The sequence below is a fragment of the Balaenoptera acutorostrata genome, chromosome 1, assembly GCF_949987535.1.
Source record: "Balaenoptera acutorostrata chromosome 1, mBalAcu1.1, whole genome shotgun sequence".
Lineage (NCBI taxonomy): Eukaryota > Metazoa > Chordata > Mammalia > Artiodactyla > Balaenopteridae > Balaenoptera > Balaenoptera acutorostrata.
The window spans coordinates 23,062,678-23,086,595 of NC_080064.1; the positions used below are offsets into that span (position 1 = coordinate 23,062,678).

Genomic DNA, 23,918 nt, shown 5'->3' on the forward strand with positions numbered 1-23,918 from the left:
TCTTTTTACAGAAAATTTAGGAATTTCTGGAAGCAGAATCTGTGGGTCGTAGCATAAAAAGATATGCTTTGGGCTTAGAAACAGCAATAAATCTATTAAGCTTTAAAATGATTGTAAATTTTGTGACTAATCAGAAATGTTCTCAAAACTATTAAAAATGGCCTATCCAGTGTTCTTCATGAGAATCTTGGCTCAGGAATAATTAAATATCCTCATAGTGTATCAATTTTAGTTCTTATCTTCTATCACAGTTTTTTTCTTCTAAGTTCTACCTGGTAATGTCCTCTAAAATATAGTGAGAACCTGGGTCAGAACGTGCTAAGCTGAAAGACCAGCCTTAGTTAAATCCATAGGGTTGGCTAATTTGGATGCTCAAGAAACACTAACTTCCATAAGGACTGGTTCTGGTTCATGTTCCTTTGCAAAAAGTAATATTTTAAGAAATATAGTATAAAGACGAATAATATCTAATATTTGCTTAGCACTTCATTTTGAACACTCTGCACAGTTAACCCTCACAGTAGCCATATCAGGTAGGTAGTGGTGTTCTTGCTTTATGTGATAAAATTGAGTCTCAGAGTGGCTCAGGGACCTACTTAAGAAAAAGCAGTTTTTAAGTGAGAGAACTGGAGCTAAATCCAGGTCTTTGATGTTTCAGTCCAGTGATATTCTGTTATGACACAGCTATATCCTAAGTCACTTAGTCCCCAAGTGAAAATGTGATGAAGGTTACAGAAAGTGAATTAAGGAGAGGGCTGGAATTTGTGAGGCTCTAATGACTTATAAAACTAGGTATTAACAGTGGTGCTCTAAGATCCCCAAACCACTAATGAGTTGATTTATTAATACTGGACTGCCCTTAACTTGCCTTAAATCCCTCAGGTTGTTTCACAGAATGTCCCAGAACCTGAAATAGGATCTTTCAGTCAGTAGGAACCAGAAGATGGGGAATAAGAAATGAGGTCTTTCCTGTTGTTGAGACAGAGAGTCTCAGGGCTTTTGTTTGGCCTTGGGGATAATCTGGTTCCTGGTTTAAAAATCATTCAATAAAAAGAATTGAATTTTTTAGAAGAAAATAGTTGTTTCCTTTACGTATTTATTGGGGATGTTTAAATAGATCAATAGTTCAAATTCCCATTCATTAAATCAAACCTCAAGTCCCAGGTCTGAGGAAAATTAGATTGGTGTCCAAAAGCAAACAAACCAAAAACACCTTGTCATCAAACCAAATGACATTTTATAATTCTAATAATTATTTGTTCTTCATCAAAGAAAGTGTTTTTGGTTTTCTGTGCTCGAGCCTCTAAGTGTATTTATGTAAAAGTGAAACTCTTGCTGATTTGGAAGGGAATGTTTGAGACTATTTAAGATGGCGCTGGTAAAGTGGGTTAAGACAGGATATTTATGTAATTTAGTGAGAGAATTTGTATTTTGGTCTGGCCAAACTAAGAAAATTCTTTTGCAATCATCATTTGTGTTTCCTGCTTCTCAATTTAGTCATTTTGATAAAATAAAATGTTACCTTAGCATGTTAATTGCCCTTCTCTTAAAATTTGCCTTGTATAATTTCAGCAAGTAAGAAAACCCATATTTATTAATTTGTCTATAATGTCTGTTTGAACATGCATATATATATGATGATAAAATTTTCACAGGTATTCTAAAAATAGATCTTTGAAAATACTGAGTAGAATATGAAGGAAAAGGATTTTTCTGAAAACTTAATATTAAACATATATGGATTCCAAGACTCTCATTAGAAGTTAGCTTTGTAACTGATATCACTGTATTTTCTTCCTTCTTTTAAAATTGTTCTGTCAGCTGTCTAATTCTGCTAATGGTGGACTCAGTAACATTGTTGACTGGCTCATTTCAGAGTTTAGTGTAATGTTATAATATGTGAGAAGGCACAAAAAATAACAAGACATTGTAATTAAGCTTACTGACCAGCTCTGATAAAAGTTTGCTTTCTCCCCAGGGTTCCACCATTGCCCAACCACCACACAGCCCTGAGTTTATTATGCAGACATATTTAACTGCTATCTGTACATATCATTGTTAATACCTTCATTCAGCTAAATCTAAGTACCCTGGAAAATGGTTCACTGCCTTCTTTTATTTATCTCAAAAGCACCTAAAAGAGGATTCTCTTCTGAGGTGGCAATTAAACAACTATTTATTGAATTTGGTCATTTCATTCTGCTGTCTTATACTTAATTTCAGTAAAAGAAGGTCTCAGCCTGAGGTGTAGGGCACTCAGCCAAAACAAAACAAAACAAACAAACAAAAAACCACACACACACAAGAAATATAAAGCCTTCTGGTGTGAAGTATGATAGTGTTTATCTATAGTCTATATCACTAATCTAGAGTTAATGTTCAAATCAGGTCTTGGATACTTTAATATTTTATATTCCCAGTTGCTATCATGACTTTGGCAAGAGAGTGATAAGTTTCCTTAAGTGTCTTTACTGTTTCAGAGGCAGATGTCTAATAAGAAATTCACAGAAACTGTGACAACTCACAGATACAACCATATTTTTAGTCATATTCCTGAGAATATCCCTGCCATTTCTAAATCAGAAAGCATTAAACAAAATGTAACGAAGCTACACCTTAAATTTGAGCTATTTCTTCTCCACTCAGATAGATTGTCCATCATCCTTGACTTTGACTTTCAAAATCCACTCACTAAATTACTACAGTTTTGTATTATATTCTCCATATAAAAGAGAATTTTTATACTATTTACCAGTTACTGACATTTCTTATCATTCTTTCCATTAACTACTTTTTCATTTAGGAAGCCATTAAGGTTTATTTTTAACTGTTTTCAAAGGCTTGGAGGATATTAAGGATTTATCAGCACTTCCTTCATAAATTGTTTACCAGACTCTTCGGGTTTTACAGATCACTTCATTATGAAACCAGTGTAAAAGCCTACATAAGAAAAATTATTTAATAGCATTTTTATTACAAAGGTAATGCATATTCATTTTAAAAAGTTTGGGAAATACAGAAAAACACGAAGAAAGAAATTAAATTATTTGCAATCCTACCCCTACTGATATTTTAGTATACCTTGACGTCTTTTTCATGTATATAATTACACACATTGGAAAATATAATTTTTAAATTGATAAGAAATAAAACATAGCATATTATTAAGAGGGGGATTTAGTCTTTGAAGTTAGCATTTTTGCCTTCTTCCCTTATTCCAACAATCTAATCATGGTCCTGAAATGAAAGTATGTCCCTGAAATCATATGACAAGGTTGGCAGGGAAAGAGCTGCTGTTCTTCATTTGGTCCTTAACTGCCTACCCAGGATTTTAATGTATAGGAAGATAAAATGAGACAATAGCAGGTTCCTTTTCTTTTTTTTTTTTGACAGAGAAAGGAATTGTTTTCCTATTGCCATCTAAAGGTAAAATTGGACTTCATTAAGCAAGGAACAAGGACAAAATGTGTGTGGGGAAAATTACCACATAGGCCCTCCAGAAAAAAAGTTATATGGCTCTTGCTTATGTAGCAAAATTTTAGAAAGATTTTCAGGATTTATTTTTATTGTGTTGCTTATAGGATAAGAGAGTCTTGTCAGTATAACTGTACTTCTCTCAATAGTCTCTTCAAATATATAAATCCCTTCCTTCAAAAATAACCTAAAACGAAAGACTCTGGATTGCATTTAATGGAGTAGCAGCAAAATACCTATAAAACACCCATATCCTGCTCTTAATGATATCTGTAATCCCTAAGTCAAGGGAGAGGTTATTTATAACTCACAAAGTCACATACATACTCAGGGTTTGATGTTCCTGTGACATAATCCGTTCGAATAAGTCATTTTCAAGAGAAAGCCTTTAGGGGAAAAAAAAAATCTCTTGATTTCTGAATTATCATACTTAGCAGGAACCATTGACTTTTTAAGTAAAATTGAGAATTTTCAATCAAATAATGTTCCTGCTCACTTAAATATTGATCTAACATTCTTCCTTCTCATATCCTTTTATTAAAAAATTAATTAATTAATTAATTTTTGGCTGCCTTGGGTCTTCGTTGCTGAGCGCAGGCTTTCTCTAGTTGTGGCAAGCGGGGGCTACTCTTTTGTTGCGGTGCACAGGCTTCTCATTGCAGTGGCTTCTCTTTGTTGCGGAGCAGGGGCCCTAGAGCGTGCGGGCTTCAGTAGCTGTGGCACATGGGCTCAGTAGTTGTGGCTCACGGGCTCTAGAGCACAGGCTCAGTAGTTGTGGCACACGGGCTTAGTTGCCCCGCAGCATGTGGGATCTTCCCAGACCAGGAATCGAACCCGTGTCCCCTGAATTGGCAGGCAGATTCTTAACCACTACGCCACCAGGGAAGTCCCCCTTCTCATATTCTTGAAACCAACTAGACAGCCTTGTGGTACTTTATACAGGCAACTGGTCTTTCTATTGTAGCATCCTTCTTATAGATCCTGCATCAGGCCAGACAAGCAGCACATCAGATCTCAATTTTATCTGTCACTGTGGGTGGTGCAGACGCAGTCATATGTTTATTCATATCCTTGAGAAGATCTCTTTAAATTTTCCAGACCAATTTGGTATATGCAGCTGTGCAGCATCTTATATAATCCAGTGGTCCATGCTGATGGTCATAGCCAAAGGCACAACACTGTCAGTTAAAATTCCTCACTCGTGTTAGATGCCAAATTGTGGGTGTCTTATGTCATGGGGATTTTAGATCTTCTTTTTGACCCAATCTTTTCTTCTGGCTTTCTAGCCTTCTCCTTATATTTCAAAGTATAGTGTCGGCCACTAAAACCAGACTCTGCTAAGAGGACTTTGGACAACTTTGTGCTTCCCAAAAGAATAGTCAGGTTTAGTGTATATTCTTTTGAACATAATAGGACATGTCCTTTGGGCCTACTTGAGATACTTTCTGTTGCCATGGGAAGAAATGGGCTTAGAATCAAACACTGACCTTTAAACCTTGGTTCCATCACTTCCTAGCTCTGACTTGCTTATCCTCTCTGTTTCTTCATCTATAAAATAGAGATAGTGACTACCTCATAGTGAGGTTGTGAAAAATTAAATGAGAAAACATGTTAGAGTGACTGTCACACGGTGAACATGCAATAATGTTAGTTTTTCTCTTATTTTCCTGATGTAGGAGATAGAATGCTGGACCAGAATGCTGGTCTGGTCAAGTGGGCCACTTCTTATGTTCTTTGTAAACAAGCCTTTTCAGTTTTTTTGTTTTTTGAAAGAGCATCTCTGGTTTTTTTTTTAATTAATTAAATTAATTAATTAATTTTTTATTTTTGGCTGCCTTAGGTCTTCGTTGATGCGTGCGGGCTTTCTCTAGTTGCAGCGAGCGGGGGCTAACTCTTCATTGCAGTGCGTGGGCTTCTCATTGCGATGTCTTCTCTTGTTGCGGAGCATGGGCTCTAGGCACGCAGGCTTCAGTAGTTGTGGCACGCGGGCTCGGTAGTTGTGGCTCACGGACTCTAGAGCGCAGGCTCAGTTGTTGTGGCACACGGGCTTAGTTGTTGTGCAGCATGTGGGATCTTCCCGTACCAGGGCTCAAACCCCTGTCCCCTACGTTGGCAGGCGGATTCTTAACCACTGCGCCACTAGGGAAGTCCCAAGCCTTTTTAGTTTTTGAATAGCACAAGGCAAAGCAGTTCTTAGGGCTCCTGGATTTATTTGGTATAATTTCAACAAGTTTTTACTGAACATCTATTACGTGCCAAAAACTGTGCAAGAGAGATAACAGAGCTAAGAAACATAGCAAGTTCTTCCAAGTCTAATGGAAATGACAGATGAGTAAACCAATAATGACAGGGTACAACGGGAACAAAAGAGGCATGGTATCTAAATATACTTTAGGCAGCCGGGGGAAACTTCCAGAAGAACTGACCTGAGCTGAGTATGGACTTGCAGGCAGAAGGAACAATACGATATTGACAAAGGCACGGAGGCAAAAGAAAGCATGCTCTGTTCTAGGAACTGCAAATTGTCTTGAATTAATGGAGAGAAGGATGTATGTGGAGTTACAGCAAGGTGAAGCTGGAGAGAGAGGTAGGAGTCATATTTTAAAGTATTTTCTATGTCTTAATAAAGGACCTGAACTTTATCCGGAAGGCAATGAAGAACCACTGAAGGATTTTAACCAGAAAAATGGAATTTTCAGTGTTTCATTTTAGAAATAAATATTTTCACGACAGAATAGAGGATGTGTTCAGGGAAGGTTTGAGATGAGAAAGAAGGAAGGAAGAAAGAAAAGAAGAAAAATGGTTTAGGGCATTAGTAGTAAGTGGGGTGAGGCATTATTAGAGCCTGAATGAAGATAGTAAGTGCGGGAATAAGAGAAGAGTAGACAGATAAGGGAGATATTAAAGTGGAATAGATGAGTTTAGTTTGGGGCATATTGTGTTCCATATGCCTGGGAGAGTGTCCAGTAAGTAGTTGGCTGTGTTGTCCAAGAGATCTGGACAACAGAGCCAACTGGAGCGGCTGATTTGACCATATGTGAGAGTGCTCTAAGTGGTAATCCAACCCAACTGTTATCAGTTTTCCTTTCATTTCCAGTGACTAATAGATATTAGGTGATCAGTAAATATTTGCTGAATTGATATTACTGTGGCTACAGCTTTTACCCTTGGTCTCCTCTATTCCTGCTTTGAAAAAAATGATTGATCTATCTAACTTTACTCAGCAGTAGGCAACTTTGGGCCAGGTGGTGCTGGCCTAAGCAACGTTTAATTCACAAATGGCTTCTTGATGACAGACCACTACTTATCACTTGAGCAGACTGGTATAAAATTGGCTCTTACTTGATTATCTTATGTATTTTCCTGGTTATTAATCAGCCTTCTCAGTTGTGACAAAATTATTTGGAGAAGCCATGAAGTACCTCTCCATGTGAGTGGGTGGGGATATGCTATTCACAATGCTAGAGCTAGCATATAGCAATTTGAGAAAGCCTGTTTGTTTATTACCAGCTGGTCTATTTTTGGGCAGCTCCATAACAGCTTGTCTGACTCAAAAGAAATGGTGAGATAAATGCCCTAGAAAGTAGTACAGTGTGTTAATAACATAACAACAAACTCTTTCTAGTGTCCTCCAGGCCCTAGCCTATTATAGGTGCTCAGGTAATGTTGATTGAATTAAGTGAATCTACATGGTAATTGACAATTACAGAATTTACATGCTTTCATATATATTATTGTATTTGATCTTCAGAACGCTGTGAGCCAAACCAAGTATTACTCTCATTTTAAACATGAGGAAATTCATATACCCTTAGCAAGAGTAGTTTATGTATCTCTGATACATCTGCAGACAGAGACAGTTTCTCTTGTCATCTCTCAGTTCTACCTTTTCATGTCCTAAGTAATATTCATGATCAGTCAGTGAAAGACCTGCCTAATGTGAGTTCAACTTGTACCACTTTGAGATGCTCTTGAGTTGACTGTTTCTAGAAGTAAGGTTGGCCTGGAGTTCTTGAGTGCAGTGCATCTTTTCTTACCCTTCTTGGCCACTGGTTTATACTCATCAAAATGTAGGCTGGTTTACAACTTAAGGAACAGCAGTGATTTTTTAAGAAGTATAATACGTGTAGTGTGATTTGAGCACTAAAATGTGTAAGCTGCTCCAAGTGTACGTCATCTACTCCAGGAACACCTTTTTAAAAGAGTCCTTTTCTGTTAAGTTCCTTTATGGCATGCATGTAATATGGTAAATTGATCTTACCAAAATTTCAGACCTAAGTGGCTTATGTACAGCTCTCTGGTGAGCACATGCAGATTTTCCTGACATTTGCCTTCTGTTAGATTGTTCATTTCTCAAATGGTTCATATTCTTTTCCTAATAGTGTGAATTCCTACTTTTCTTCCACCCACAGCACCTTTCTTTAAACTTTAGGAGTAGGTCTACTGTGATGTTATCTTCTCATCCACATTCTCTTGAAAGTTCTTATTTTAGATCTATTTTCCCTGTGATGTGAGGCATTTAGCCCAGGAGGGAACTCTGTGTTTCCAGGATTTATTTCTCTTAGGGGTTGGAGATATGTCATTCATCTGTGGAGAAATACCTCTCAGCTGCTCAGTCGCGTTTATTCTGTTTACAAAGAAATGTTTCACTATTTTTGATATTATAGTTAATTCTTTGACCATGATCGGATTAAGTCTGTGCTGGATGTACTCAATTTCCATATCTCTGCCAACCAAAGTCTAGATTTTAGCTTCTCCATTATGGGCCAGCATGATGATACTTATGGCTTGGAGATATGTGGAATATTTTTCAATCTGACCAGACTCCTCAAGCATATGTTTTATTGACTCATAAATTGCATTGTGTCATGTGCATAGTAATGAGTTAGGTATTTAGGAATAGTGACTCCTCTAAGTATGAAGAGTATGTGTTATACAGAGAAGACCATAGTAATACGAAGTGCTTGGTACTATGTGAAGCACATCGAAATCATTTCTCAACCATGTTGTAGAAATATGACCAAAATGAGGTTGGAATCATTTAAGCTGCTGACATGTTTTGTGAACAGTAATTCTTCCTTTTGACCACCTCAGGAGTTAAGATTCTTGGTTTCTATTAGTGTTAATATTTTTGAAGCCTCTTAGAAATCGTTGTTGATTCTCAGAGTTCACTGTATTCCCCACGTATTCCTAATCTTCTTGCTTTTGTATGTGTTCATTCGTTTGTAGAATATAAATGGCATTCGCACAGAGGAGGTGGCTGCCATGACCAAGGGGCCGTTCACCAACCCTGACTCTGAATGGGAGGGCCCCAAGCATTCAGTAGTTCCTAGTAAGAGCCAAATGACTACCCCGTTGGAGTCTCCACAAAACTTTGGCTTTGGCTTCCTCTCCATAAGCAGCAAGGAGACAGAAGAGAAGGAGCAGGGGGCAGCTGGCTATCTTGATATTGAGGAAATGTCGAGAGGTCCAAGTGGGGAATGTGTAGGAGTGGAGGAACAGGCCAGTGCCTTAAAGTCCTCAATATCGCCAGCTTCCTCTCAGCTGCAACTTGCTGAAAAAAAAGCAGAGAGTAGTGAAGAACATGTTATACCAGGAGAGCCTGTTGGAGAGCAAAATGGATCATTTCTTGACTCTCGTGTGGGTAACCAGTTCCCCACCCTCATTCGAAGTTTCCAGGTAGTAACTGATTCAGTCGTGCAGATCTAATGACTCACTTTGGGAGAGGGCCAGAATCTATTCTGTGGAGGAGGTGGTGGTGGTGGCAGTGGTGAGGGTAGTAGCCTCTTGGCTTTTTTTCAAAATCACAGAATAAAATTGAAATCCTTGATTACTACAAAGAAATTTATTCAGAGTCACTAACACCAAGGCTAGAAATGCTTTCTCCCCTGTTGACTTAACAAAACTCTTGGGGGTAAACTCCAGCTGTTTATCTTTATGAAGCTGGTGTAAGTATGTTCCTCTTTTCCTTGCTCAAGTATGGGCTGTGTAAAGAGGTGAATTTCTGAGACTTCTGTGATGAGGAGCCCTCAGTGTTCTGAGACCCTGCTCAAAAAATTCAAATACTCTTAATTACAAGGGGTAACTGACTTTTTAAATAAGGAGTCAGGCCCCAAATAATTTTTTCTGTATTGCAGCCACAAAGCACAGCCCACCACTCCCACTGACCCCACTCACGGGAGCTTCCATGATTATAGGTACTAATCTCCTATGCTAAGGTGGATGGCCACTTAACTTTACCACAATCAAATGGTAGTTTTAGGGTGATTTATAGTCTAGGGGAAGGTGAGCTGATGGACAAAAAACCTTTGATATTTCGCTAATGTTCATTCCTCTGAAATTCTGAGATTAATCACCAGGTGGTGGTAGAACTGATTATTTTCTCTCCAGTTTTCCAAATACTGTTTCTTTTCAATAACTCCAAAGTGAATGTCTGACATTGATTTGAAAGAAGTTAATGAATTCCAGGGGAATGTGTTCCAATGCCACCGCTACTTCATGTACCATTTGTACTTAGGGGAGGAAATGTGGCTGATTTTCTTAATTTTAATGGTACAGTCACAAGGACAAACAAAAGTGAGTGCTATTTGGCAAGTAGTTTTATATTAAAATTCTGAAGGTCAGTCTGAAGTGTTTTATATCACCAATCGTAACTGTCTGATATCATAATTTTCCATTAAGCATATGAAAGTGATTATAGTAATGCTGTTCTTTAATATCTTTCATGATTTGACACCTTGTCAGGGCTACTTTGGAATAGTGTCCAAGTCTTGGGCAGAGATTGAGCTAGCCCTTTGCTTGATTACAGCAATCACTTTGATCAGCTCAATGTCAGAAGTTTAGTTCTCCACAGCCTTCAGAAGACTCCGGTAACTCTGTTTCTTTACTGCTTCACAGCCTCCCCTGGTGAAGACTCAGACTGTCACCATCTCAGACACTGCCAATGCTGTGAAAAGTGAAATTCCAACCAAAGACGTCCCTATAGTCCACACCGAGACCAAGACCATCACTTATGAGGCTGCCCAGGTAGGACACAGTTTGATGTTTCAGAACCAAAGACTACAGTAAACATGATAAATATCCTTTCTTCACAGGGTTGCTAATCACTTGCTGCAAATAATGCTAGGCTTTTCTGGGGCAATTCTTTTCAGAAGAGATTACTGATCTCAAGATGTCCCAAAATACTTTTTCAAAAGCAACATTATCTTGGATCTGATTGCTTATATCCACCCAATTCAGTTAGGGAAGTCAGTCTAGTGTAATGGTTGATAACATGGGCTTTGGGTCAAACAAATCTGAGTTCAGGTCCCAGCTTTTTAAAAAATTAAATTAATTTATTTATTTATTTATTTTTGGCTGCGTTGGGTCTTCATTACTGTGCGTGGGCCCTCTATAGTTGTGGCGAACAGGGGCCCCTCCTCGCCGCAGTGCGTGGACCTCTCATTGTGGCGGCCTCTCTCGTTGCAGAGCACGAGCTCTAGGCGTGTGGGCTTCAGTAGCTGTGGCATGTGGGCTCAGTAGTTGTGGCTCGCGGGCTCTGCAGTGCAGGCTCAGTAGTTGTGGTGCACGGGCTTAGTTGCTCCGCGGCATGTGGGATCTTCCCGGAGCAGGGCTCGAACCCATGTCCCCTGCATTGGCAGGTGGATTCTTAACCACTGTGCCACCAGGGAAGCCCCAGGTCCCACCTTCTTCATTTGCTAACTTAAACAAGTGGTTGAACGTCTGTGAGCCCTGATGCCCCCACACCCCACCTCCACCCACATGATGTTAGTATCTACTTCATGATTCTGTTGTAAAGCTTATATAAAATACAGTGCTGTATGGAATCAACTTGAGCACCACACCTGAAAGTGTAAATAAGAAACGGCTATAATAATTATAATCAATTTATTACAATTATATTTAAGATCATGTAAGAATTTAGTGCTTAAAATTGTTGTTTACTTCCTACTTTTAGTAATATTTCTCCTTCATTGTTAGTAATTTGAATAAGCTCGGTTGCTTGTGTTGAGTTGTTTTTCTTTTTATATATATATATATATATTTTTTTTTTTTTTTTTTTTTTTTCTTATTAGTCATCCATTTTATACACATCGGTCTATACATGTCAACCCCAATCTCCCAATTCATCACACCACAACCCCCACCCCGTGCTGCTTTCCCCCTTTGGTGTCCATACATTTTTTTCTCTACTTCTGTGTCTAAATTTCTGCTCTGCAAACTGGTTCATCTGTACCATTTTCTAGGTTCCACATATATGCATTAATATACGATATTTGTTTTTCTCTTTCTGACTTATTTCACTCTGTATGACAGTCTCTAGATTCATCCATGTCTCAACAAATGACCCAATTTCGTTCCTTTTTATGGCTGAGTAATATTCCATTGTATATATGTACAACATCTTCTTTATCCATTCATCTGTCGATGGACTCTTAGGTTGCTTCCATGACCTTCCTATTGTAAATAGTGCTGCAATGAACATTGGGGTGCATGTGTCTTTTTGAATTATGGTTTTCTCTGAGTATATGCCCAGTAGTGGGATTGCTGGGTCATATGGTAATTCTATATTTAGTTCTTTAAGGAACCTCCATACCGTTCTCCATAGTGGCTGTATCAATTTACATTCCCACCAATAGTGCAAGAGGGTTCCCTTTTCTCCACACCCTCTCCAGCATTTGTTGTTTGTAGGTTTTCTGATGATGGCCATTCTAACTGGTGTGAGGTGATACCTCATTGTAGTTTTGATTTGCATTTCTCTAATAATTAGTGATGTTGAGCATGTTTTCATGTGCTTCTTGGCCATCTGTATGTCTTCTTTGGAGAAATGTCTATTTAGGTCTTCTGCCCATTTTTGGATTGGGTTGTTTGTTTTTTTAATATTGAGCTGCATGAGCTGTTTATATATTTTGGAGATTAATCCTTTGTCCGATGATTCATTTGCAAATATTTTCTCCCATTCTGAGGGTTGTCTTTTTGTCTTGTTTATGGTTTCCTTTGCTGTGCAAAAGTTTTTAAGTTTCATTAGGTCCCATTTGTTTATTTTTGTTTTTATTTCCATTACCCTAGGAGGTGTATCAAAAAATATCTTGCTGTGATTTATGTCAAAGAGTGTTCTGCCTATGTTTTCCTCTAAGAGTTTGATAGTGTCCAGTCTTACATTTAGGTCTCTAATCCATTTTGAGTTTATTTTTGTGTATGGTGTTAGGGAGTGTTCTAATTTCATTCTTTTACATGTAGCTGTCCAGTTTCCCAGCACCACTTATTGAAGAGACTGTCTTTTCTCCACTGTATATCCTTGCCTCCTTTGTCATAGATTAGTTGTCCATAGGTGTGTGGGTTTATCTCTGGGCTTTCTATCCTGGTCCATTGATCTATATTTCTGTTTTTATACTGTGCCAGTACCATATTGTCTTGATTACTGTAGCTTTGTAGTATAGTCTGAAGTCAGGGAGTCTGATTCCTCCAGCTCCATTTTTTTCCCTCCACACTGCTTGGGCTATTCAGGGTCTTTTGTGTCTCCATACAAATTTTAAGATTTTTTGTTCTAGTTCTGTAAAAAATGCCATTGGTAATTTGATAGGTATTGCATTGAATCTGTAGATTGCTTTGGGTAGTATAGTCATTTTCTTAATATTGATTCTTCCAATCCAAGAACATGGTATATCTCTCCATCTGTTGGTATCATGTTTACTTTCTTTCATCAGTGTCTTATAGTTTTCTGCATAGAGGTCTTTTGTCTCCCTAGGTAGGTTTATTCCTAGGTATTTTATTCTTTTTGTTGCAGTGGTAAATGGGAGTGTTTCCTTAATTTCTCTTTCAGATTTTTCATCATTAATGTATAGGAATGCAAGAGATTTCTGTGCATTAATTTTGTATCTTGCAAAGTTACCAAATTCATTGATTAGCTCTAGTAGTTTTCTGGTGGCATCTTTAGGATTCTTGCAAACAGTGACAGTTTTACTTCTTCTTTTCCAATTTGTATTCCTTTTATTTCTTTTTCTTCTCTGATTGCCGTGGTAGGACTTCCAAAACTATGTTGAATAATAGTGGTGAGAGTGGACATCCTTGTCTTGTTCCTGATCTTAAAGGAAATGCTTTCAGTTTTTCACCATTGAGAATGATGTTTGCTGTGGGTTTGCGTATATGGTCTTTATTATGTTGAAGTAGGTTCCCCCTATGCCCACTTTCTGGAGAGTTTTTATCATAAATCGGTGTTGAATTTTGTGAAGTTTTTCCCGCATCTATTGAGATGATCATATGATTTTAATTCTTCAGTTTGTTACTATGGTGTATCACATTGATTGATTTGCGTATATTGAAGAATCTTGCATCCCTGGGATAAATCCCACTTGATCATGGTGTATGATCCTTTTACTGTGTTGTTGGATTCTGTTTGCTAGTATTTTGTTGAGGACTTTTGCATCTATATGCATCAGTGATATTGATCTGTAATTTTCTTTTTTTGTAGTATCTTTGTCTGGTTTTGGTATCAGGGTGATGGTGGCCTCATAGAATGAGTTTGGGAGTGTTCCTTCCTCTGCAATTTTTTAGAAGAGTTTGAGAAGGATGGGTGTTAGCTCTTCTCTAAATGTTTAATAGAATTCACCTGTGAAGCCATCTGGTCCTGGACTTTTGTTTGTTGGACGATTTTTAATCACAGTTTCAATTTCATTACTTGTGATTGGTCTGTTTTTATTTTCTATTTCTTCCTGGTTCAGTCTGGGAAGGTTATACCTTTCTAAGAATTTGTCCATTTCTTCCAAGTTGTCCATTTTATTGGCATAGAGTTGCTTGTAGTAGTCTCTTAGAATGCTTTGTATTTCTGCGGTGTCTGTTGTAACTTCTCCTTTTTCATTTCTAATTTTATTGATTTGAGTCCTCTCCCTCTTTTTCTTGATGAGTCTGGCTAATGGTTTATCAATTTTGTTTATCTTCTCAAAGAACCAGCTTTTAGTTTTATTGATCTCTACGATTGTTTTCTTTGTTTCTATTTCATTTATTTCTGCTCTGATCTTTATGATTTCTTTCCTTCTGCTAACTTTGGGTTTTGTTTGTTTTTCTTTCTCTAGTTCCTTTAGGTGTAACGTTAGATTGTTTATTTGAGATTTTTCTTGTTTCTTGAGGTAGGCTTGTATAGCTATAAACTTCCCTCTTAAAACTGCTTTTGCTGCATCCCATAGGTTTTGGATCATCGTGTTTTCATTGTCGTTTGTCTCTAGATATTTTTTGATTTCCTCTTGGATTTCTTCAGTGATCTCTTGATTATTTAGTAACGTATTTTTTAGCCTCCATGTGTTTGTGTTTTTTATGTTTTTTTCCCCTGTAATTGATTTCTAATCTCATAGCATTGTGGTCAGAAAAGATGTTTGATATGATTTCAATTTTCTTAAATTTACTGAGGCTTGATTTGTGACCCAGGATGTGATCTATCCTGGAGAATGTTCCGTGTGCACTTGAGAAGAAAGTGTAATCTGCTATTTTTGGATGGAATGTCCTGTAAATATCAATTAAATCTATCTCGTCTATTGTTTCATATAAAGCTTGTGTTTACTTATTAATTTTCATTTTGGATGATCTGTCCATTGGTGTAAGTGAGGTGTTAAAGTCCTCCACTATTATTGTGTTACTGTTGATATCCTCTTTTATAGCTGTTAGCAGTTGCCTTATGTATTGAGGTGCTCCTATGTTTGGTGCATATATATTTATAATTGTTATATCTTCTTCTTGGATTGCTCCCTTGATCATTACGTAGTGTCCTTCCTTGTCTCTTGTAACATTCTTTATTTTAAAGTCTCTTTTATCTGATATGAGTATTGCTACTCCAGCTTTCTTTTGATTTCCATTTGCATGGAATATCTTTTTCCATCCCCTTACTTTCAGTCTGTATGTGTCCCTAGGTCTGAAGTGGGTCTCTTGTAGACAGCATATATATGGGTCTTGTTTTTGTATCCATTCAGCAAGCCTGTGTCTTTTGGTTGGAGCCTTTAATCCATTCACGTTTAAGGTAATTATCTATATGTATGTTCCTATGACCATTTTCTTAATTGTTTTGGGTTTGTTTTTGTAGGTCCTTTTGTTCTCTTGTGTTTCCCTCTTAGAGAAGTTCCTTTAGCATTTGTTGTACAGCTGGTTTGGTGGTGCTGAATTCTCTTAGCTTTTGCTTGTCTGTAAAGCTTTTGATTTCTCCATAGAATCTGAATGAGATCCTTGCCGGGTAGAGTAATCTTGGTTGTAAGTTCTTCCCTTTCATCACTTTAAGTATATCATGCCACTCCCTTCTGGCTTGTAGAGTTTCTGCTGAGAAATCAGCTGTTAACCTTATGGGAGTTCACTTGTATGTTATTTTTCGTTTTTCCCTTGCTGCTTTCAATAATTTTTCTTTGTCTTTAATTTTTGCCAATTTGATTACTATGTGTCTTGGCGTGTTTCTCCTTGGGTTTATCCTGTATGGGACTCTGCACTTCCTGGACTTGGGTGGCTATTTCCTTTCCCATGTTAGGGAAGTTTTTGACTATAATCTCTTCAAATATTTTCTTAGGTCCTTTCTCTCTCTCTTCTCCTTCTGGGACCCCTATAATGAGAATGTTGTTGTGTTTAATGTTGTCCCAGAGGTCTCTTAGGCTGTCTTCATTTCTTTTCATTCTTTTTTCTTTATTCTGTTACATGGCAGTGAATTCCACCATTCTGTCTTCCAGGTCACTTATCCGTTCTTCTGCCTCAGTTATTCTGCTATTGATTCCTAATAGTGTATTTTTCCTTTCAGTTATTGTATTGTTCATCTCTGTTTGTTTGTCCTTTAATTCTTCTAGGTCTTTGTTAAACATTTCTTGCATCTTCTCGATCTTTGCCTCCATTCTTTTTCTGAGGTCCTGGATCATCTTCACTATCATTATTCTGAATTCTTTTTCTGCAAGATTGCCTATCTCCATTTCATTTATTTGTTCTTCTGGGGTTTTATCTTGTTCCTTCATCTGGTACATAGCCCTCTGCCTTTTCATCTTGTCTATCTTTCTGTGAATGTGGTTTTTGTTCCACAGGCTGCAGGATTGTAGTTCTTTTTTTTGTGTGTGTGTGTGTGTTTTTTTAAATTTTATTTATTTATTTATTTATTATTTTTGGCTGTGTTGGGTCTTCGTTCCCGTGCGAGGGCCCCCTCCAGTTGCGGCAAGCGGGGGCCACTCTTCATCGCGGTGCACGGGCCTCTCATTATTGCGGCCTCTCTTGTTGCGGAGCACAGGCTCCAGACGCGCAGGCCCAGTGGTTGTGGCTCACGGGCCTAGTCGCTCCGCGGCATGTGGGATCCTCCCAGACCAGGGCTCGAACCCGTGTCCCCTGCATTAGCAGGCAGACTCTCAACCACTGCGCCACCAGGGAAGCCCTGTAGTTCTTCTTGCTTCTGCTGTCTGCCCTCTGAGTTGTTTTTCTTATTTTTTATTCACAGATGCCAAAAGTGAGAGAAACTTTTCCTTCTATAAACTGAGCTGTTAATTCATTACTGCAACAAATATTTGTTGAGCATTTATATGTTAGGCCAATACAGTGTACAGGGTGAACACAGGCCCTATGCTCTGGAACTGACATTCTAGTCAGGAGAGACAGGCAATAAAACACATAAATGTATGAATTTTAGACAGTGATAAGTGCTATAAAGAAACTAAAATAGGATCAAGAGTTAGACAATGTGGAATAACATGAAAAGTTGCTATTTTGGGGCTACAATAGTCACGAAAATCCTCTCTGAGAAAGTGACATTTTAGCTGAAGCCTGCATGATGGGAAGGAGGCAGCTACATGGAGCTCCGGCTGGGTGTTTTCCCATGAATCCTTTCAGTTAATCCTCACATCACCATAAACTGGATGATGATATCCACCTTTAGGAAGCAGTGTAACTTGCCAGTTGAAAGCACGTGCTTTGCAATTAGACAAGTAGAATTTGTATCCTAGCTCAGCCATGTACTAGCTGGATAACTTTAAACAAATCGCTAATCTCCCTAAGCCTCTGTTTCCTGCCTGTAAAATGGGGATAATACTACATACCACTGCAAGATTTGAGGGAGGACGAAGTGAAATGATGTCTGTAAAGTGCTTGGTGCGTTCATAGACATTCAATTAACGTTAGTATGCTTCCCGTGTCTCTCTCTTGTGGTGTAGAGTGTAGAATTTGAGTTTGGTAAATAATGAGAGGTTGCTTCAGGTTTTCTGGCAGTGGTGATAAAGTGGCCTAATTAAAGCAGTGCTTTTGGAAGATGGTTCCTAAAGCTGTGTGCTGCACCTGTTAAAGGAGAGGCTGCCTAGAGACAGGAATACAGCTATGGGAGGTCTGGGGGGATGCTTGTGAAGAACTGAGGTATAGCCTGAGGAAACAAGAAGAAAGAGCTGTGTCAGGAGAGACAGTGATGGATGAACAGGACTTGGCAGTGAAGGGGACTACAAAGGAAGTCAGGGGACATTCCTTTAAGATCGTGCACACAATGAGCCAGGGATGTTTAGAAAATAAGTACTTGCAGATGGGAGGGAACCCTTTAAGTTGTCACTACCATGGAAACAACCTAACTCTCTATCAGTAGGGAACATGTTTGTAAATTATGGTACATCCAATTAAGGCAATTCTGTGCAGCCATTAAAAAAAGCTGCTGATGGGCATAATCTACGTGATAAATCGGTAAATGAAAAAATGCAGTGCAATATGGTATAAATAATATGCTACTGTTTATGGGAGGGAAGAGGGTTGTATGTACAACTATGTATGAATAGGCTTATATGTGAATATACTAACTCTGAATGGGTACTTAAAAAAACAAAAACAAAAACAAAAAACCACCAGTGGTGGCCTGGGATGAAGAGGCCTGGGACGCCAGCTGTGGTTAGGAGTGGGAGGGAGACCAACATTTCATTGATCTCCATTTTAAAGATTTAAAATTTTGTAACATGTGCATATAAAAAAAATGTTTTTAATAGTTCAAAATAAATTATTGGGCTTCCCTGGTGGCGCAGTGGTTGAGAATCTGCCTGCCAATGCAGGGGACACGGGTTCGAGCCCTGGTCTGGGAAGATCCCACATGCCGCGGAGCAACTAGGCCCGTGAGCCACAACTACTGAGCCTGCGCGTCTGGAGCCTGTGCTCCGCAACAAGAGAGGCCGCGATAGTGAGAGGTCTGCGCACCGCGGTGAAGAGTGGCCCCCGCTCGCCGCAACTAGAGAAAGCCCTTGCACAGAAACGAAGACCCAACACAGCCAAAAATAAATAAATTTATAAAAAAAAAATTATTAAAAAAGTTGTTAGGGCCATCCTGACCACAGAAGCTCATGTTTGGTTTGAGTATAGCCCCTACAAAAAGGGGAAAGGAAGTAGTCATTTTTAAATATCCTAGCATGTAAGAGAAATACAGAGGCATTATGAAGTACAAGAAAAAGCATGTGGGCTTTGGAGTTAGAGAGACCTGGATCTTCATTCCAACACTTGCTGGTTTCATGACCTTCAGCAACTCACTTAACCTCTGAGCCTTAGCTTTCTCTTCTGAAAAATACCTTTTTAAGGTCACTGAGATAAACATAATATTTGCCTGGCACATAGTGGCTATTCCAAAATGGTAGATGTTATATTGTTATACCTCTAAGACAGTCAGCCAAGATACAAATTACTTCTTATTGACTAGACGGTGGAGTATAGTGGGGAAAAGTATTGACTTTGGAATTAGATTTCCTGGGTTTGAACCTGCTCCATCACTGACTAGTGTGTAGTCTAGTTACTGAATCACTGTGTGCCTCAGTTTCCTCATTTGTAAAATGGGGCTAATAATAGTTCTATCTCATAGGGTTGTTGAGAGGAATAAATGAGTTAATGTACATAAAATGTGAGTTTCACAATGTGCGTTTCAAATTAGGTTGTCACTACCATCGAAGCAATCTAAATGTCCATCAATAGGGAACAGGTTAAATAAATTATAGTACATCCAATTAAGGTAATTCTTTACAGTTATTTTTAAAAGCTTCTGATGGGAATATCTACGTGATAAACTAGTAAATGAAAAAGCTCAGTGCAGTATGCTGTAAATAATTTGTAGAAAAAAGTGCCTGGCACATAATAAGCACCAGATAATTTTTTGCTATTGTTATTGTTTACTTACTATAATTATTTCTGCTTGTGTTTTTACTATCTTTCCAGACAAGTAAACCTGAGAACCTTTTTTAAATCCATCCATAATTCCTACATTTTGGGACATGGCGAGAGGAGGTGGGGAGCCAGAATAGGGTTTTACTGTTTGCATATATGTGCATGTATGTGTACCTGAGGTAACATTTACATACAGTGCTATGCACAGATGTTAAGAGTTCAATTTTTGATTGGTTTTGACGAATGTATCTACCTGTGTAACCAAGACACATTTGGGTTCAGAACATTTTCATCACTCCTGAAACTTTCTTCATAGCCTTTGCCAGTCCATCCCTGTCCCTCTAGGCAGCCACTGCTCTGATTTCTGTTATTATAGCTTAGTTTTACCTGTTCTTGAACTTCATATAAATGGAAGTATATAGTCATACCCTTTTGTGTCTGAACATGTTTTTCAGATTCATCCATGTTATATGAATCCATAGTTCACTGTTTTTTATTGTTGAGTAGTATTCCATTGTATGAATATACCGCAATTTGTTTATCCTTTCATTTGTTGATGGACAGTTGAGTTGATTCCAGTTGGGGGCAAATATGGATAAAGCTGCTTTAAACATTCATGTGCAAGTCTTTCTGTGGACATATGTTTTCACTTATCTTGGGTAAACACCTAAGAGTGGAACTGTTGTGTCATAGGATAAAGGGATGGTTAACTTTATAAGCAACTGTGAAAGCTACAGTACCATTTTGAGAAAACACTGGTAAGAAAAGAGGCACCATGTGGGACGAGTGTTAAGTTGGAAATCATAACAATGTTTCCTCCCTCTTCCACCTTCTTCAGAGACAGAAAAGGAGGAGGAAGGGGGTGGGAGGTAGGTAGAAAAAAATAGATTCTTAGGCTTAGTAGAGGAGGAGCTCTTCAAAAAGGTTTAGCCCTCTTGGCACGCAAATTCTTTTTTTTTTTTTGGATTAAAAAAATTGTTATTGAAATATAGTTGATTTACAATGTTGTGTTTCGGTGTACAACAAAGTGATTCAGTTATACATACATGTATATATCTGTTCTTTAGATTCTTTTCCATTATAGGTTATTACAAGATATTTAGTATAGTTCCCTATGCTATACAGTAAGTCCTTGTTGGTTATTTTATATATAATAGTGTGTATATTTTAATCCCAAACTCCTAATTTATCCCTCCCCCCAACCCTTTCCCCTTTGGTAACCATAAGTTTGTTTTCTATGTCTGTGAGTCTATTTCTGTTTTATAAATAAGTTCATTTGTATCATTTTTTTAGATTCCACATATAAGCGATATCATATGGTATTTGTCTTTCTCTGTCTGACTTGCTTCACTTAGTGTGATAATCTCTACATCCGTCCATGTTGCTACAAATGGCGTTATTTCATTGTTTTTTATGGTTGAGTAATAGTCCATTGTGTATATATTGGCACACAAATTCTTAATAACAACTTATAATGTACTTTTATTTCTAAAATCTCTTTTGATCTTCACAGCAGTGCTACAGTGGAGGCAGAGCACATCTTACAGGGTAGCCTGTTATAAAAATGAGAAAACTAAAGCTCAGAAAAGTCAGAATGACTTGCCCAAGGTTCCACAGCCAGCCACTGTCTGAGCTGGGACCTGAACCCCAATCTTCAGATAGGAAGTCTTTGCCCTCAGTCCTAGTTCAAGCACTTATTAGCATAGAACCTTGTCAAATTATTATTTTTTTAAGGTTTCTTTTTATTTTATTTAATTAATTAATTTACTTTTATTTTTTTGGCTGCATCGGGTCTTAGTTGTGGCACGCTGGATCTTTTGTTGCAGCACATGGGCTTCTCTCTAGTTGTGGCGTGCAGGCTCCAGGGCACATGGGCTCTGTAGTTTGTTGCACGCGGGCTCTCTAGTTGAGGCGCGCGGGCTTAGTTGCCCTGTGGCATGTGGGGTCTTAGTTCCCTGACCAGGGATCGAACCCGCATCCCCTGAATTAGAAAGTGGATTCTTTACCACTGGACCACCAGGGAAATCCCTTTGGCAAATTATTTAACCTCTCTGGACCTCACTTTTCTTAACTATACAGTGAGTATAATAATAGTACCTACTTCAGATACTTAGAGGTGTGATTGAGGTAACAGTTGCATTATGTGCTTGGCATATAGTACAAGTGCAATAAATGTTAGTTGAGTCTGAATCTAAGGTAGATAAATATGTCTGGGCTGAAGAAAGTGTTAGTAAACCAGCCAATAATATGCCTGGTATGAGGGTGACGTGTGTGAAAGACTTAGGTGACACAATCATGTTCCCTCTCTTTGTTTTGTCCATATTCCTACCTGGAAGTGAATCCAGCCAGGGACTCTTCTCTTTCCTAATTCTCTTCTCCTCCTTCTGCCCTCCCCACAGTATCTCAAAGTTTTGGCTCAATGAAATGTGGCCCTGCTCATAAAAAAGTTGGAGGCCTCTGCTTATAATGCAAATGACTTATATAAAGCGGCAGAGAAGGATGGTAACCTAGCACATTGCTTGCTGCAGAATTCTTTTTATTTTTTTAAATTTTATTTATTTATTTATTTATTTATGGCTGTGTTGGGTCTTAGTTCTTGTGCGAGGGCTTTCTCCAGTTGCGGCAAGTGGGGGCCACTCTTCATTGCGGTGTGCGAGCCTCTCACTATCGCGGCCTCTCTTGTTGCGGAACACAGGCTCCAGACGCGCAAGCTCAGTAGTTGTGGCTCACGGGCCTAGTTGCTCCGCGGCACGTGGGATCTTCCCAGACCAGGGCTCGAACCCGTGTCCCCTGCATTAGCAGGCAGATTCTCAACCACTGCGCCACCAGGGAAGCCCTGCTGCAGAATTCTTTATGAAAATAATCGCAATTCTCTAAATACCCCTCTGAGTCAGTGTACAATACCAGTACCAGGTATTTTATCTGAAAAGCATGTAGCTGTAGGCAGCCTCCAGCCTCCTCATCTCATTTGTTTCCATCTTGGTCAGAGGTTGTCAGCAGCTCTGAGTCTGCTAATGGCCCAAATGGTTGCTGATAACTGTTCATCAGGCTGAGTTTGGTTCCTGCCAACCATCTCTCTTCCTTTTTGCTAATGTCATTTCTCAGCCTGATGATAATATATTTACTTTGGTCATAGTACAGTGAGCTCTGGAGAAAAAAGAAATAGCCCCAGCCCTTGTTCTCTGTATAGATTAGTTGTGTAGCCCAGCATTAAATACTTTTAAACCCCTCCTATAATGACGAGGATCCCTTTCAATAAAAGTTTTGTTGTCAGAAATGTCATTGAGATATTATATGTATTTCCTCCCACTTTGCCTTAAAAGGACATTTCCTATCTCATGTGCTCCAGTCTCCCATCTTGATTTTCATAAAAGATAGCCTGAGATTCCTTGGTCCCTTAAACCCCAGCAAGGACCTTTCCTTGTTCTTTCTGGAAAGTTCTGTCCTATCATTCAGAACCTAGCCATGCTTTAGCAACCAAGAGTTTATACCTTTCCTTCCTGCCTTGGGTGGTGTGTAAAGAGCTCCAGGTTTGTGGAGAGGATTAGTTTTGAGTCCTTGGGCAAATCATTCACTTTCTCTGAGCCTGAGTCTTACCTGGGAGTGCTAATAAGTTTCTGCCTTTTTATTTATATTCATAGGGCTTGTGTAAGCATCAAAAAAGATAAAGTTTTGAAAGCCGTTTGTGAGCTATAAAATGCTGTATACATGTGCATAGTTATTGTCACTCTTGTTGAACCTGTGGTTACACTCCTGCCTCCTTTTTCTCATCCACTCCTGTCACTGACCCAATGCTGGGGAAACTGGACTTGTCCAACTATTTTAGAAGGAGCTTTGTTCCCAGGGGATTAATTTTATTTATTAATTAAGAGATCACTGTAAGGGAATTGGGTTTTTGCTTTAGAACGTGCAGCTGCAGAGCAAAGCTGCATCTACAACATTTGCCCATGAGGTTTCCTGACAGGCATGGTGATGAGTTGTGTCTCCTTCTGCAGACTGATGACAGCAACGGGGACTTGGACCCAGGAGTCTTGCTGACAGCTCAGACCATCACATCTGAGACCACCAGCAGCACCACCACAACTCAAATTACCAAGGTAACAGACAGCTAGAAATTCCTTCTGAAATCCAGTGGCATGCCAAGCTTGCTGCCTCTCTGCAAGAACCCCGGTCCATAAGCAAGGGTTTTCAGCTTCTTTCTTACTGAGCCAAATTATTCCCAGTGTCCGGGGTGGAAAGGCCCTGCTGCTTTCCCCAGCAATAAACCCAGGGAGACCCTGAGCATCCCTGCCTACTTCGTGGTCTCATTAAAGTCACATGTGGTTGTT

At 38.8% G+C, this 23,918-nt stretch overlaps 1 protein-coding gene across 15 annotated transcripts in view; it reads left to right on the forward strand.

Moving 5' to 3' along the window:
- EPB41 (erythrocyte membrane protein band 4.1) overlaps positions 1-23,918 on the forward strand; it is a 196,468-nt gene that overhangs the window by 162,199 nt on the left and 10,351 nt on the right. For 9 of the 15 annotated variants that reach the window (XM_057540425.1, XM_057540433.1, XM_057540448.1 and 6 more), the window contains 2 exons: positions 10,372-10,500; positions 23,586-23,687. In XM_057540425.1, coding sequence (XP_057396408.1) covers positions 10,372-10,500; positions 23,586-23,687 — 231 coding nt within the window. Of the gene's footprint in view, positions 1-8,703; positions 9,154-10,371; positions 10,501-23,585; positions 23,688-23,918 lie in introns of all 15 variants that reach the window. The other 6 variants (XM_057540414.1, XM_007170546.3, XM_007170548.3 and 3 more) reach the window with 1 other exon arrangement.